Raw genomic sequence first — 14695 nt, 5'->3', positions numbered from 1 at the left:
TTCAACCATAATTTTTTTTATTCATTAGAACAAACCTGAATGAGAATCAAGGTCATTGCTAAAAGCAAATGATGATTCAAATAAAAGAATACAGTGTTACAAATAAACATGATGAATCAGTAAACCTGACAATCCCAATTGGCTACACTTTATTCCTGGTATTCTTTTTTAAAAATAATTTTTACTTAAGATTTCAAATACTTTCTATTGTAGCTTCTATATTCTCACTTTTCTATTATAACACTTTAAGTGAACTATACTACTACCTGTTTTAACAAACCCTTTAGTAAAGACAGACACACACACACACACACACACACACACACACACACACACACACACACCCCAACAAGCTAAACAGTTTAAACAAAAGTACCTCAACCAAAAACTAAACATACGATGCTAACCAACTAATACTTTTGCATTTTTAAGAGCATATCCCCCCCCACCAAATAAAAAGACCAACTCCAAGACTCAAAAAAGCAATATAGCCTAAGATTAAAAAAAAAAAAAAAAAAAAGAGGGCCCAAAGAAATGCAACCTTGATTAATTCAAATTCAGAATTTCTAGACTTATAACTATATTTACTTGTTTTAAACTAAAAAAAAGTATAAAACAAAAAACAAGCATCTTTTGGTTTTGTCAGGTCACTAGCCTTATGATTCATATTTTATATGCCCAATAACTAAAAAAGTACAAGACACCTGTTAGCAATTCTTCAGTCAGTAACTGGTGATTGGATTATCAAATCTAACTTCTTCAAGGACATGTAACAAAAAGCTAAATTCTGTTTTTCTGTTAGTCCTATAAGTAGTGCTAAAAATCAAGGTCTCTACATACAAAAATGAAAGGTCTATATTTTCTATACATGCTACATGTTCCAGATATAAAACTATAATAGAATTTGAGCAGAGTATATAGCAAAAGTATGCTCAAATGCATGCTCATGCTTAGACACACACACACACACGAAAAGACTAAAAACACATTTACATACATCTTCCTTAAGTATATATTCAGATATCTATCTCTGCCCACAAGTAACCTGAATGGATGCTGGAAGCTCTCCTCTTCGTAGTGGCAACAGGATGGAATTTGCTAGGATAGGGATTTTTATTTACTGAGAAATGAACAAAAAACTTACTTGCAGAACAATTTTTTGGTTTTGTCTTAAAAAAAAATTTTTTTAACGTTTACTTCTGAGAGAGCGAGAGAGAGACAGAGTGTGAGAAGGAGAGGGGCAGAGAGAGAGAGAGAGAGAGAGACAGACACAGAATCCAAAGCAGGCTCCAGGCTCTGAGCTGTCAGCACGGAGCCCGATGCCGGGCTTGAACCCACAAACCAGGGGATCATGACCTGAGCTGAAGTCCGATGCTTAACCACTGAGCCACCCAGGCACCCCTTTTGTTTTGTCATTTAAAATTTGAATCCTTAAAGGATATCTACATTTTAGACTAAGTGACAGGATAAGTATAATTCTTGCTCAAAAACTGAAACAGTCTAGATGCTCAATGATAGTAATGAAAAGTGATAAATTTAAAATATGTTAATACTATATAGATTAGCCAGTTATAATCCACATGTTATGTGCTTTGTGAATCAAATATTAAAGTCATGGAAAATACCAAAACTAGCAGTTCTTAAACACTTCAACAAAGTCCTGGAAACCTAGGCCTAAAGATAGCCTCTGTTATCTTTCATGACTATTTTTTTCCTAGAGATTGTAAACTAATCCTTATCCTCTAAGGCTATGCTATTTTGCAAAAATAAATATGCCTGTAATCTTAATGGGAATTTTAGTACTTACTATACTATATAAATTCTGTATTATAAATTTATCACCCTAAATGAAGACACTGAAAAAAGTAAGTTGTTTTTTGGTAAAAATGAGCTCTATCTATACAAATTTAAGACTGACTTTTCAATTAGCATTTACACTTGACATTATGAGCATTAAAAATCTATAATTTAATCCTCATAAGTACAATGATACCTATTTTGCAGTTAATGAATGATGCTTTCCAGAAGTAACTTGTAAAGAGCCATATGGCTGGCTAGCTCTGGCAGTCTCCAAAATCAAGTTCTTTTTCACAGTTTAATCTCTTACAGGGAGTCATTTCCATTTCAAATAAAAGAGCTTTAAATGAATTAACATAAAAATAGAAATGTGTTCTGATGTGGAATGCCACGAGTTGGGACAACACACACATTGAAAAGATTTTTTTAAAGGCAGTATTCTATCAAGGCAAATGCAGCAAGACAGAAAAATGCAGTGAACAGAAAGAAACTGGTGCATATTAAAAATGCGGGGCGCCTGGGTGGCGCAGTCGGTTGGGCGTCCGACTTCAGCCAGGTCACGATCTCGCGGTCTGTGAGTTCGAGCCCCGCGTCAGGCTCTGGGCTGATGGCTCAGAGCCTGGAGCCTGTTTCCGATTCTGTGTCTCCCTCTCTCTCTGCCCCTCCCCCGTTCATGCTCTGTCTCTCTGTGTCCCAAAAAAATAAATAAACGTTGAAAAAAAAATTAAAAAAAAAAAATAAAAATGTACTTAAATTATAATTGAGGCACAACCAAATACTGTATGTACCATCAGGCAAAATTACTACATCAGGGTGAACAACTGATTCTTCATAATATTAGTCTTTAGTAAAAGCTTTATTAAGTTTATATGAAATAGTTCCAAGTATACTTTGTTACTATCTTTATGACCAATATCCTTATTTCTCGTAGTGAAAAATTTTATCTTAGTAATGTATCCATTTAATTCAAATCTTGAAACTGTAGATAGTTTCATATAAACTTGTAAGTCATAACTACTGATTTTCATACATACTTTGTTCTTGTAGAATATCTCCACATACTTGAAGTTTCAAAAATGCAATTTATCTAAAAAATGTCATTAGCCTTTTTACATACTTTTAATTAAATGAAGCATGCTATTTCCATATGAAGCCTTAAGCCACTACTTATTTCTACAAGCTGAATGGAAAGAAATTTTGTGAAATAATTTAGATAATTATGACGATATTAATTTAAATTCAAATATTAATTTAAAATAATCAAAATACTAAGTCAAATTAATGTAAAACATTTTTTTCCATTTTATAAATTTTGTTTCACCTAAGAAAAGTAAACTTGACTTTTAAGCGTGGTGGTAACTCATTAGCTATTTGCTATAAAAATTTCCTAATATGAAGGACTATTTTAGTGTCTAAATTAAACAACTATACCTAAAAATATAATCTATCCATGGGAGGAGAATCATTAGTTAATCATATTTTAAACTTAAGAAAATCCTCCAATTCCTCTCAGTATCTTCTGCAGTTAGAGGTTTTAAGATCCGATTGTAACATCATATTTTTACTACAGGAGGGAGATAAGACAAAAACAGAGACTCACCAGACCACATATACTAACTAATAAGACGACTCCAGTCAAAAGGTCAAAATACAGTCTATGCTCAATACAGTCTACATACAATGTTAAAAGTCTCTCCAAAGAATAACTATAAACACATTATACCTGGAACTGCTTCTTTTACAGTAAATGTGTGAGCATCTCCAATTGGCAGAAATACAAGAAGTACTTTAATCTCCTATGAAAAAATTACTTTGATGAATTTAATTAAAAGATACCATATAAAATAATACAAACCAGATTATAAGGGTATTCCCTTTCACTTTTTTGCCTGTGGACATACATTTTTAAACAGAAAAGAGCATACTAAACTGCAATACTGGATAGAGTCTTTGATATTTCACTATTACAATACAATGTAATGTTATTACACTATGGTACGTGTCTTTTTATAAACTACTAAAGGGGATGAATGTTTTAAATCTTGATACTCCAACCACTCCTTGCAAGAATAAGTATAATTACTTAATGTTTCCCAGTGAGACTGAGATGGAAAGAAGTGGATGGAGTTTTTTATGGTTTTAATTTGCACATTTCTAGTTAGTTGTGAATTTGAATATTTAAATGTTTATACATTTTACTTTATCTTATTTAATGTCTATTGATTTTTGAGAGAGAGAGAGAGAGGGAGAGAATGAATGAGAATGAGCAGGGGATGGGCAGAGAGAGAGGGAGACACAGAATCTGAAGCAGGCTCTAGGCTCTTCTGAGCTGTCAGCACAGAGATGGATGTGGGGTTCAAACTCACCAGCAGTGAGACGAACTGAGCTCAAATCGGACGCTCAACCAACTGAGCCACCCAGGCATCTCTAAATGTTTATATATTTTAATTATTTTCCTTTTATTGCCAGCTGCATCACTGCCCAGTTTTCTACTTGTCTTAGAAAATTTCTCACTGATCTTTACAGCTTTGATATGTTAAGAATATTTATCCTCTATTTGTAGCAAGTATTTTTGCCATTTATTTGCCTTTCATTTTTTATATGCCTAACAATTTAAGTCAATTTAATATAAAGTTTTACAAAGAAATTCTCAATCGTGATCCAATTTTCCAAACAACATTTCCTGGAATATCTGCCCATTCCCCATTAGTCTACAATGTTTTCTGATCACATTAAATTCTTTTATGTATAAAGGGCTGTTTCTGGACTGTCTTTTCTATTTCATTGATTTGTAGATGTTATTCTTGGGTCACTACTATGCTGCTTGAAACCTTATATCTTTATAACAGGTTGTCATTATTCAGTAGGGTTAATCCTTTCTCATTTTCCTTTCCAAAATTACTTTGGGTATTCTTACACATTTATAATCTAGATGTACATTAAAATCTTTTTGTCAAGCCCTCTCCCCACCTTAAATATGAATTTTAAGGTCAAATGAATTTAACCTATAAATTCATTTAATGATGTTATTTTAAATATTATTTCACAAATAGCCTTATTCTTTTGAAATTAATTCTTTGGGAAACCAGATGCCCTTTATGAACTGGCCAAACAATGCAAATATTTAACTACATAAATACAGTCAACCTAAAAAATAAACGACAATGTAATGTATATATTCAAAAAATAAAACAAGGATAAAATTGTCTAGATTAAAGGTTTTCCCCTAATTTGACTGAATCACAAACAATAAAAGGTTTCTTTTTATCCTTTTCTAGAAAACAGAAACCAAGCCAGTTTTCAAGGTAATACACTCATGTCAGATGTTATAGTGCAGTCCAAGTGATTTTTAACCTTTTTTCTTATGGCCATACAACACACACTTTCACGCAACTCTTACAAATTCCAAGATTGTGAATATTATTCATGATGGGGCAAAGGAATTGTTTCTCTAAACTTTTTAAAGAAAAAGTGATTGCCTGTTGATGAACGTGAAAATCTGTGTATGCTTTCCAGGTGAGAATCACTGATACACACTTTTAAAAAATACTACATATTGTAGGTCAGTGACATCTGAAATTTACTCTCTTCCTAAAAAATCGAGTTCTAACAGACTTCTACATAAATTTCAATAATTAGCGTTTAAAATGTAAAATTCTGAAAGTACTTTATTTCTTTTTGTGAATTACTATAGTGTATGTATTAAAGAAGTTTATAACTGTGATTTCTTTCTTGTAAAGTTACTCCTAGAAGAAGTGATCCGTAATTTAAAAAAAAAAATCAATTTTAATGCATTAAGACTTTATCCTAAATTTTAGATACAAGAGATTTTTTGCAACCACAATAGGGCGATCGATTAAACAAAGAGTTTTTAAGATTCAGTGCTTACTTTCTGTTGTTGATGTTGTTATAATTATTTGACAGAGATGAAGGAGAGATCTTTGGTAAAGCTGAAAAATTGGATGCACCTGGGGACCTTTAAAAATATGAAAATGTTAAATTAGATAAAAAATGCTGAATTTTGAAATTAATTATGAAATAAAGAAAAGACAGATGACAATGTATGTAGTAAATGAATGCTGGAAAACAGATTCATGAGCAAAATCACTGTATATCCTTTGTTTTTCTATTTCCTATGTACTCTTTCATATAAAAAATAATGGTACAAAAGGGAACTATTTTCAAAAGAAATTTACCAAATTAAATATACAACTTGATATTTATTATTCCTATATATCTACTGACTCAGTACACCCATTTCTGAGTTCAAGTAACCATTTTTAATATTTTACAATCAATAATTTCATTAAATGAGTAGAACTAAAATATTAGTTTTTTAAAGGAAGCACATAAAAGCAATCCAATTTGGGTCCCAGTGGGTACCATGGCATTCTAATTATACACAACAATGATACAGATATCTGAGAATTTAACAATTCTTTAACATCTAAGGCAATAGGGACAGAATAGCATAAAATAATTCAAAACTAAATCCCAAGAAGTAATTTTTGGCCAAAGTTATCTCTGCAAAAACTGAAAGGACATACATCTGACTATATATTACACACCTCATTAATTCAGAATCTTTTTGGAGAAATCTCAATTACTAATGGCTTTTAATCAACCAATATGCTTTAAAGGCATAACTTATAATCACAAATCCATTACACAGGAATGATTACTTTCTTAAAGATTTAATTTCCCTTGTAATTTTGTTAATAATTTTATTTTATGAGGTAACGTCTAGTCTATGAGCTGTAAAAAGCTAACTTTCAGTTCAGCATCTCAGTCATCATAAATTCTAAATTAGTGAGGTCCAAAGTGAGTAGTTTTAAAAAATTATTTTATTTCCTTTACTTAGGTGCTAATGAACAATGAAATGGTCAATGGGCAGGAAAGTATATCTACAGAATCTGTTTGAAGTCTATAAATTTTAGGTGATTTGGATTTCACCTAATCTATATACTTGCAACATATTTTGGAGAATAAATTTTGGGCAAAAAAATGTCTTACACACAAAAATTTTATTTATCTTTTGAGGTTTTGTATATTATGAAATCTCAGTAGAGATTTTTTTCTTATTTTAAAGGTGCTTCTTTTTGTTGATACAGGTTGTATATAGGTAGATTACATTAAGTGAGACTTCTATTTAGAAGCCTTTCTGACAGAAGATCTTACAAGATATTATTTTACCGTGCTTAAGTTAAAAACATAAAACACAATCAGCCAAGTTTTAACATAAAAGAGAGAACACATCTAAAATGTTATTTAATATTTTAAGGTACTAGTTTTTAAATATTAATAGAAATATAGAAGTATCCTGGCACTTTTGCTTTCATGTTAAGAATGCTAAATTAGCGAAGTAAAAAAACCCCCGAGTTTATTAGAGATTGAGTTACAATGAATTAAAGGAAGTTAATTTTTCAAAATGTGATCCATTTACTGCATTTTAGTTTAATTCACTTCAATTTTTCAGAAACAGAAATAAACTGAAATGTTCTCTTAAATTTTACTTGCAATAAAATTTTTGAAAATAAAGATTCATTACTGTATCCAATAAAGTGGCTGAGGCACATATATTTTTTTCCTTTTTCTGCCCATCTCTCCCCTTATTATTCATTAGCAACTCTATCCAAGGATATTATTAGAAGTTTCTATGAAATTCACTGAAACACTCAAAACATTTATTAAGTGACTACTATAAGCCTTGCTCTTGGTAAATACTAGGAATACAAGGAGAGACACAGTTCTTGACCTCAAATAGCTCACAATCTAATGGGAGAAAAAGACACATAAGCAAAGTAACTATAACATAGTGCAAGTCCTGTAACAAATTTCAAAATTATAACAAAATATAAAATTTTGTGGGTAGTAAAATGAAGTGATTCAAAATGATGTGCAGAGTTGGAGGGAAAGGTAGAAACTGGACGTGAGAGTCCTCCAGTAGAAAGAACAGCACATGCAAATGTATGGGACTGTAGAAACCATGATGTGCTTAGGGAAGTATCAATAAATTCAGTTTGGCTTAAAGAACAGGAAACAGGTAGTGACAGGAACAGAAGTTAATAAGGTAGGCATGATAATAAAAGACTTTTATATTCTATGAAGGAATTTATTTTATTTCATTATGCTGGGCACGTTAAAAGTTTGGAAGAATGTGTATCTACACAATCAGATTTGTATTTTAGATAGCTAATTCATGAGAAAAAGAAAGGAGACTGAGAGATCATTTAGGAAACCAGAGGTGATTAATAAAATTAATAAAGGATGGGGCTAAGACTATTGAGTGGGCAAGGGCAACATGTCTTGGATGTTTAGGAAGTGGTTCTCAATGGACCCTTAGAGGGTCGCACAATTCTTTCAGACTGTACATCTATGAAGTCAAAACTATTTTCATAATAACTTCAAGGTGCTATTTAAGTGTTATTTGACCTTTTTCACGGGTGGATATTTGCAATGATAGCACAAAAACAATGGTGGTGAAACTGCTGACACCTTAGCATGAGTTGAGGCAGCAGCACCAAATTATAGTCATTGTATTCTTCACTGCCCCTTGCAGTAGAAAATGGCCATTTTCACTTAAGAATATCCATGTTGAAAAAATAGAAAATACTGATTTTATTAAATCTCGACCCTTAAATACACTTCTTTTTACTATTATGCGACCAACTGGGAAGTTTGCAGAAAGCACAAAGGTTCTATACTGAAGTAACATGGTTGTCATGAAGAAAAAGACTTGCATAATTATTTGAATTTCAAGCAGAACTAGCAACTCTTTTCACAGCAACATTCTTTCACATAAAAGGCTATATGGTAGAACATCTTCTCAAAAATAAATGAAGGGAGCCTATCACTTCAAGGAAAACAAAGTATTTGTTGCCAATGATAACATTCAAGTGATCATATAAAAAACAGAATTTTGTAAAACTTGACTTTGCCACCATGAGGCTTGACAGCTTCCCACTACTTGTAAGATTGGTAATGTTTTAACAAATGTGATTTAAAAATATTGTAGAATGAAATATGTCATTAATTTGGACTGTCTGCATAACTCAATTAGTATTTTCCAACTACATCAAGTTACACATGATAGATATTTCTTAAGTTTATGTATTTATTTAGAGAGAGAGGAGAGAGAGAGAGAGATCATAAGCAGGGGAGGGATGGGGGGAGAGGGGGACAGAGAGAGAGAGAGAGAGAGAGAGAGAGAGAGAATCCTAAACAGGCTCCACAATGTCAGCACAGAGTCAAATGTAGGGCTTGATCTCATGAATTGTGACATCATCACCTGAGCCTCAGATGCTTGACTGAGCCACCCAGGCGCCCCTACACGATAGATTTTTAAAATAACAGTATAAAAAGTTCACTGATAAGATTTCAGTTTCAGATTCCACATTGCGATTAAACTTTGATCATTAAACTACCACTGGTTGAGTTCAGATGTGGTAGCAATTATTTGAAATATTTCTCTCTGTTCTACCTATCTGTGTGAGGCTCAGTATTCTCTATGTACTTCAACCCAAACAATGTATCACAATAAACTGAATGCAGAAGCACATAGAATTTAGTTGTCCTCTATTCAGTCAGATATTAAATAAATTTGCAAAAATGTAAAACAATTCCACTCTTCTCAGTATAATTTTTTTGTTTTGAAAGTTATTTTTCATAAAAATATTACTTATGTAAAGATACAATAGTTTAGTATTATTATTTTTAAATAAATATTGAAAAATTTATTTTTTATTTCTAACCCATATAAAAGAAGTTCTTCGGGTCCTTAATAATTTTTAAGAATGTAAAGGGGTATTAAGATCAAAATATCTGATTTAGGAGGTAGAATGTGCAAAGATTGAAGTTGAAGGAGGAATTCAAGATGGCTCTGAGATGGTACCTGAAGTAGGGAATACAGGACATTGATATAGATTAGGTTGAGGGAATGGGAGAAGGTGGGGTAAAAAAGATTGTAGGTGAATCTTATATGGCGAAACCTATACCACATTTAGAAAAAGTCTGGAATTCAGAAGAGAGTTCTAGGCTAGAAATACAGAATGGGATGTTTGTGTGGGTTTGAGCTGAGGGACAGAATTAGCGTTGTCTATCCACTGATTTTGAGAATCTATTATGGTATGAAAGGAGGGGTCATCCGATGGAAATTTGTGAAGTATCAATGCGTTGAAGTTGTGAGCAGAGCTGCTGCATATAGACAAGCTGTACATTGCACAATTCCAAGGAGGTCCTTTCACAGAGAGATTACAATGTGGAAAATGCCCAAAAACTGTGCAGTACACAACCCACACAAGCAAACATGGCAGTTATGGAAAGGAAGAGCACCAGCCAGCCAGAGAATTGGTTAGAGAAAGTGAAAACACTCTTGAATCATAGACTCAAATTAAGAGAATTTCTTTAGGAGATAGTTAACAAAAAGAAGTATTACAGAAAGGTCAAATAAGATGAAACAAAATGAGAAAAAGTCAAATGAGAACTTTGTTACACTCTTAAATGAGTGGCAAGGAATAATTAAGTACTACCTTAAAAAAATTTTTTTTAGGGGCTCCTGGGTGGCTCAGTCGGTTAAGCGTCCGACTTCGGCTCAGGTCACGAGCTCACGGTCCGTGAGTTCAAGCCCCACGTCAGGCTCTGTGCTGACAGCTCGGAGCCTGGAGCCTGCTTCTGATTCTGTGTCTCCCTCTCTCTCTGACCCTCCCCCATTCATGCTCTGTCTCTCTCTGTCTCAAAAATAAATAAACGTTAAAAAAAAATTAAAAAAAATTTTTTTTAATGTTTATTTATTTTTGAGAGGAAAGAGAGAGAGACAGCATGAGCAGGGGAGGGGCAGAGAGAAAGAGGAAGACACAGAATCAGAAGCAGGCTCCAGGCTCTGAGCTGTCAGCACAGAGCCCAATGTGGGGCTCGAACTCACAGACCATGAGATTGTGACTGGAGCTGAAGTTGGATGCTTAACTGACTGAGCCACCCAGCCACCCTGTAAGTACTAGTTTTTTAAAGTTGACCAACAAAGGAAAAAAAAAAAAATAAAGAATGGTATTTGGAGTAAGTTTACGGTGTTTGTTTTTATTTTTGTTTTTAAAGAAAGGATAGATTTATATTTATAGGCTGGGGGGAAGATGACACTGGAAAAGAAAGAAAAGAATGAATTACTGTTACTTCTTACTATACATGTCTGCAGAGGCAAGGGAAATAAAAGCAAAAATGAACTACCGGGACTTCATCAAGAAAAAAACTTCTGCACAGCGAAGGAAACAATCAACAAAACTAAAAAGTAACTGACAGAATGGAAGATATTTGCAAATGACGCATAAGATAAAGGGTTAATATATAAAATCCATAAAGAACTTATCAAACTCAACACCACCAAAACAAATACTTCAGTTCAGAAATGGGCAAAAGACATGAACACTTCTCCAAAGAAGACATCCAGATGGCTAACAGACACATGAAAAGATGCCCAACATCACTCATCATCAGGGAAATACAAATCAAAACCACAATGAGATACCACCTCATACCTGTCAGAATGGCTAAAATGAACAACTCAAGAAACAACAGATGTTGGTGAGGATTCAGAGAAAGGGGAACCCTTTTGCACTGTTGATGGACTGCAACTGGTGCAGCCACTCTGGAAAACAGTATGGAGAGTCCTCAAAAAATTAAAAACAGAGAGGCGCCTGGGTGGCTCAGTCAGTTAAGCATCCGACTTCGGCTCAGGTCATGATCTCACGGTTTGTGGGTTCGAGCTCTGCATCGGGCTCTGTACTGACAGCTCAGAGCCTGGAGCCTACTTCGCATTCTGTGTCTCCCTCTCTCTCTTCCCCACCCCTACTCTCACTGCATCTCACTCTATCTCTCAAAAATAAATAAAAGTAAAAAAATAAAAATAAAAAAAATAAAAATAGAGCTACCCTACAACCCAGCAATTGCACTACTAGGTATTTATCCAAAGGTTACAAAAATGCTGATTCGAAAGGGCACATGTGCCCTAATGTTTACAGCAGCACTCTCAACCACAGCCAAATTATGGAAAGAGCCCAAATGTCCATTGACTGACAAATGGATAAAGAAGATATGTGTATGTGTGTGTGTATAATGGAATATTACTTGGTGATCAAAAAGAATGAAATCGTTATTTGCAACAATGTGATGGCAATAGTCTATTATGCTAAGTGAAATAAGTCAGTGAGAGAAAGAAATATCATATGATTTCACTCATATGTGGACTTTAAGAAACAAAACAGACGAACTTATAAGGAAGGGAGTATAAGATAAAAACAGGGAGGTGAACCATAAGAGACTCTTAAATACAGAGAACTGAGGTTTGCTAGAGGGGTGTTTGTGGGGGGATGGGCTAAATAGGTGATAGGCATTAAGAAAGGCACTTGTTGGGGATGAGCACGTCTACTCCTAAAACCAATACTACACTGTATGTTAACTTGAATTAAAAAAAATTTTTTTAATGTTTGTTTATTTTTGAGAGAGGGAGTATGAGTAGGGGAGGGGCAGAGAAAAAGGGAGACACAGAATCTGAAGTAGGCTCCAGGCTCTTAGCTATCAGCACAGAACCTGATGTGAATCTCGAACTCCCCAACTGTGAGATCGTGACCTGAGCCGAAGTTGGATGCTTAACTGACTGAGCCACCTAGGAACCCCTAACTAGATTGAATTTAAACAAATAAATTAAAAAAATAAGAATGAATTACTGTTAACTGAGTGTCTACTATATGTGTGGCAGTATGGTAGGCATTTATACATATGTAGAAGGGAGGAGATAGTGAAAGAAAAAGCAAGGTCTAGGAAGCATTGGGATATGCTCTATTTGGGATAAATAGCATTGGTAGAGAGATTGCTCTTAAAAAGCATAATGATCAGAAGAAAGAGAAGGATAGATGTGGTCCACAGGTAAAGCTAAAGTATATCAAGACTTTTAAAATGCCATTATAGACATTACTGATAAATGTTAACAGATCACTTATTTATTCTGATTCCAGCTTCTGACATAAATTATACATAGCCCAATCTAGCTAACATTTGTAGAGTTAATTTAAGGGTTGACTAGCCAGTCTGTGGATTATAACCAGAGCTCTTGAGATCTATTTCTTTGAAGTAATTTAGAAATTACACCGTTCCTCAGCAACCCTGCTCTAGTGGATTTTTAAGGAGAACAGAGAGAAAAAAAAAAGCGCTTAGAATATCACTCATAGATTAGATACTAAGCCAGTAACCTAGTGTTAAACTAACTTTGGCTAATTTGGGCTAGGGTTATAATATAAAATAGGGATCCAAGTCTTAAACAAGACAGAAAACAGTAAAACATCAATTTAACTGAAATTATTTCACGAAGACAGAAATTCAAACTTCATGCCTGACAAATATAGTATCTGAACTGCCCTACTTCAAACTGGAGTTTCAACTAAAAGCATGCAATTCAAGGCTAAGTTGAACTTCTTCCTTCAACAGAAAAATACAACTCGATAAATTACCTGAATATTCTTGATAAATTAACTTAATAATTAAATTACATGAAAACCATGTAATTTAAAAAACCATTTTGAGCAACCAAAATATGGAGATGTTAAGTTTGAACGCTGACATGGCAAAACAATGAAAGATTTTATAGTTATTTTCAAATCTGACATAAAAGAACCCCATGTTGTAAAATCTAACATTGTAAGACAAAAATTATCTTATTAAGAAAAACAAGACCAATTTTAAACTTTCCCCATTTCTTTTAATTTCTTTTTTAGTGTTTATTTATTTTTGAGGGATAGAGCATCAGCAGGGGAGGGGCAGAGAGAGAGGCAGACACAGAATCCGAAGCAGGCTCCAGGCTCCAAGCTGTCAGCAGAGAGCCCGACGTGGGGCTCAAACTCATGATTCATGAGATCATGACCTGAGCTGAAGTCGGCTGCTTAACCCAACTGAGCCACCCAGGCTCCCCTCCCCATTTCTAAAGATAAGTTCTTGGAGAAAAAGAAAAGTTTAAATCTCTCTAAAAATTAAACACTTTTACTGTTGCAAGATACAGATTAATTCAGTTCAACAAGCATTTGCTGTGTGCCTCTCCTACGACAGGCAGGGTATTAGATATTTAAAGATAAATGGAAGAAAGTTTAAGGGAATTTATGTATAAATTGGTTCTCATAACTTTATTTTTGTTCCTTATTTTGACTACCAATGGTACTTACAACATAAAACATTCCACTTAAAAATAAAATTAGTTACTTTCCTTTAGTCATTATGAATCCCAGTACCAAAACTGCAACCCATTTTTTTTCAACTTATTATAGAAACTTCCAAATATATGCAAGTCCTCATGTGCCCAGTATCAGATCTCAGCTTCAAAAATTAACATTCTGCCACTTTTATCTGTATCCTCTCAGCCTCCGTTCCCCATGTTTTTGCTGGACTATTTTAAAGCAAATTCCAGACATTTATAATTTCACCTGTATATATATAATGGAATATTACTCAGCAATAAAGAAGAACGAAAGCGTGCCATTTCTAACAACATGAATGGAGCTAGAGTGTTTTATGCGAAACAAAGAAAGTCACAGAAAGACAAATACTATATGATTTCACTCATATGTGGAATTTAAGAAACAAAACAGATGAACATAAGGGGAAAAAAGAGAGGCAAACCATAAAACAAACTCTTAACTACACAGAACTATAGAGAACAAACTGAGGGTTGCTGGAGGAGAGGTGGGCAGTGATGGATATCAAGGAGGGCACTTGTTGAGATGAACACTGGGTGTTCTATGTAAGTGATCAATCTCTAAATTCTACTCCTGAAGCTAATATTACACTATATGATAACTAACTGTAATTTAAATACAAACTTTAAACAAACAAAAATTTATAGTATAGATCCCTAACCCACAAG

At 33.7% G+C, this 14695-nt stretch overlaps 1 protein-coding gene across 3 annotated transcripts in view; it reads right to left on the bottom strand.

The window, feature by feature from the left end:
• The window catches only part of USP15 (ubiquitin specific peptidase 15), a 119581-nt gene that overhangs the window by 44526 nt on the left and 60360 nt on the right, over positions 1–14695 (bottom strand). For 2 of the 3 annotated variants that reach the window (XR_003970435.1, XM_030323094.1), the window contains exon 7: positions 5687–5773. The exons of the other annotated variant lie outside the window; for it this stretch is intronic. Coding sequence is in view for 1 of the 2 variants with exons in the window: in XM_030323094.1 (XP_030178954.1) it covers positions 5687–5773 (87 nt within the window). In the remaining variant the exon portion in view is untranslated. The remainder of the gene's footprint in view (positions 1–5686; positions 5774–14695) is intronic. 3 annotated transcript variants of the gene reach the window in all.

This window comes from Lynx canadensis, chromosome B4, assembly GCF_007474595.2.
Source record: "Lynx canadensis isolate LIC74 chromosome B4, mLynCan4.pri.v2, whole genome shotgun sequence".
NCBI classification, from domain to species: Eukaryota; Metazoa; Chordata; class Mammalia; order Carnivora; family Felidae; genus Lynx; species Lynx canadensis.
The sequence above is the reverse complement of the archived record's forward strand: the minus strand, read 5'-3'. Positions and strand labels throughout refer to the sequence as shown.